Source organism: Montipora foliosa, chromosome 10 (assembly GCF_036669935.1).
Source record: "Montipora foliosa isolate CH-2021 chromosome 10, ASM3666993v2, whole genome shotgun sequence".
NCBI classification, from domain to species: Eukaryota; Metazoa; Cnidaria; class Anthozoa; order Scleractinia; family Acroporidae; genus Montipora; species Montipora foliosa.
This window is the reverse complement of record NC_090878.1, coordinates 15,633,705-15,636,204: the sequence shown is the minus strand read 5'-3', so window position 1 is coordinate 15,636,204 and position 2,500 is coordinate 15,633,705. Positions and strand designations below refer to the sequence as shown.

Below are 2,500 nucleotides of genomic sequence, written 5' to 3'. Positions count from 1 at the left end.
ACGTGCAGCGCGTCGTCCAATGAGGCTGATCCGCGAAATCCTGGATTCTTTCCAAAGATTGGAGTAAGCGAATCACAAGGTATATGCGCAGCACGGGGTAATGTATCAATTTGGCACAATGACAATGAGAGGAAGCGAGGAGAATGTTCGCTTTATTTCACACGTAATTGGACGGTCGAAGATAGTTGCCAGAATGAAAGAGTGCACACTCAGTGGATTAACATCAATACTCTGCGCGATCCCGTTCTTACTTTTCCAAGTAATATGACTCTGACTTGCAGAGACAAGAAATATCTGGACCCAACTTTTACCGGCGAGATTAACCAGGAATTTGATGCTTGCAAGCGACGAGTCAATATAACATTTATCGACCGTAAATTCGTAGGGGATTGCTCCAGGGGCGAAGCAAAGTTGGAGCGTGCGTGGACGGTAAAAGACAAGTGTCGTAAAAATATGGTGGTAACTCAAATGATTACACTCATTCCGAGAGGTAAGTTAAAGTAAGAAGTTAACAATTCCATTGCAGAACAGGTTACATGAAGAATTGTGCAGCTTTAGGGGTGGATTTCTACATACCTGGGCACTTTTATACCGACGCGAGTGCGCGCCAGTTTTCTTTCGTGAATCCAAATTTGTTAACCTGGTACCACCGGAAAATAATATACCAGAACGACTCATTCCTGCGGTAGAAGCTGCACAGAATCGAGAACGTCATTGTGGTAGGAAAGCTCGTCGCGTTACCATGTAAGCAACGAACGACCCTTGTTTTGGTATGAAATCAATATCTTAGCATGCTAGAGTGGTTGTTTAGCCGCAGGGGAAGGGATGGAGGGGTGGAGGAGGAGGAGGAGGGTGGGGGGGGGGGGGTGATGGAGGCAATTTCAAACTAGTATTTTTGCTAGTGAGAGTTATATAACTGAAGGACTCGAGTACGCGGGAGCCTCCATACGACCTCTCCCTATCTCCTTTATGAAAAGAAGTGTTCGCGTGCGTTTGTGCGTATTATCCTTTGATTAACTCTATGGAAGCAGTATGTTTGGCTTGCAGTAAAAGGGCGTTGTTCACTGTTTGCGCTCCCATTTGTGTCGACTCTCTTTTCCACCTTTGGAATGAATTATAGAACAACTTGTCTTACTTCCTGCCATAGAAATTCAAGCCAATCAATCTTTAGAGTTGGTATTTATTCGTCGCTTTCATTTCGCGTAATATTGTTAGGGTTGAGCAGATTGTAAATAATTATTAGCATAATTAGAGCAAAACGGGCATAATTTTTTAAAACAGCACACTGATCAAGCATAATTAGAAGAGTTTTGCACGTGCTAAAGCATTTGAACTAAGACAAATTTATTGCATTCTTGTTTTTAAGTGCTTTTTAGAGAAAGTGACAATTACCCTATTTAGTGGACTTGGGACAGTCCTTTTTCGCTTCCTCTATTCGTCCACCAATATTTGTAGCTTTCACAAGTGATGGTTTGCCTCTGACGTCACGGCGGCCATGTTGGTTTACAGAACAATGCAGTAAAATGACTTTTGGGAATTTGACTCGATTCTTATGCAGAACTTGTGGGGCCACTTTCTATTGTTTTGTACACCAGCATGGCTGCCTCATCACGTGGATGCAAACCAAGAATAGGCCCCATTTCCAAGTTCATGTCTGCTTCCTCTTCAAACCGATTCTAAGTGCGAAGTCGTCGTTGTGAAAATTAGTTTCCATTCATTTGTAAAGTAGAACTAATTACCATCACAAAAACTTCGCAACTGGAGCATACAAATGTGAACTTTTACTCTGAAACCGCTCGTTCCTAATTTATTTTTAGGATACGTCTCTCACACTGTTCAACCTAAACGAGATAGAATAATCGCGAGGGATTTCTATAGTAGAAAGTTATATTGTGAGGTCAAGTTTTTGTCGACGTCGCCGTCGTAGATAAAACGTATTATGAATACCGAATACCTGTTTTTGTCTTTTCCTTTTTTTTCAGGCTCAAGAACCACTAACTTCAAGATGTCCTTTAGCGTAACGAGCGAGGAATTTTCCCCTGAACTTACAGACAGAACATCAGCCATGTTTAAAACTCTGTCTGCAGATTTGGAACAGGAGGTATTGGCACAAATGATCACTAGATAATAGTTATTACAAAGAACTAACAAGGCCGTCTAGAGGGTGAATTTGAAAAAGAGTTACAATGGTTTGATACCACATATGATTTTTTACCGCTATGCAAGGACATTTGTACAGCATCCGATACGACACCTCATACAATACGACGTTTTACAACCAACCTCTAGAGACACCAGTAAAAATAGAGAACGATTTCTGGTGGACGGACAAAGCTAATGAGAGGACATGGCGGCGATGACGTCATGTGAAAACCTCCTATTCTTGGACCAGACGCTGCCAACTCTCGCGTTTATTGCCGGAATGCATGGTGTCAAAGACTTAAACGGGATTGGAACCTATGAAGACCTCGTCGAAGCGGAGTCCATTACCGCGGCTGAA

General features: G+C 42.3%; 1 protein-coding gene across 2 annotated transcripts in view; it reads left to right on the top strand.

Moving 5' to 3' along the window:
• The window catches only part of LOC137973465 (uncharacterized), a 28,702-nt gene that overhangs the window by 4,171 nt on the left and 22,031 nt on the right, over positions 1–2,500 (top strand). For both annotated transcript variants that reach the window (XM_068820290.1, XM_068820289.1), the window contains exons 2-3: positions 1–490; positions 1,983–2,101. The exon at positions 1–490 is cut by the window's left edge and continues 1,451 nt beyond it. In XM_068820290.1, coding sequence (XP_068676391.1) covers positions 1–490; positions 1,983–2,101 — 609 coding nt within the window. The remainder of the gene's footprint in view (positions 491–1,982; positions 2,102–2,500) is intronic.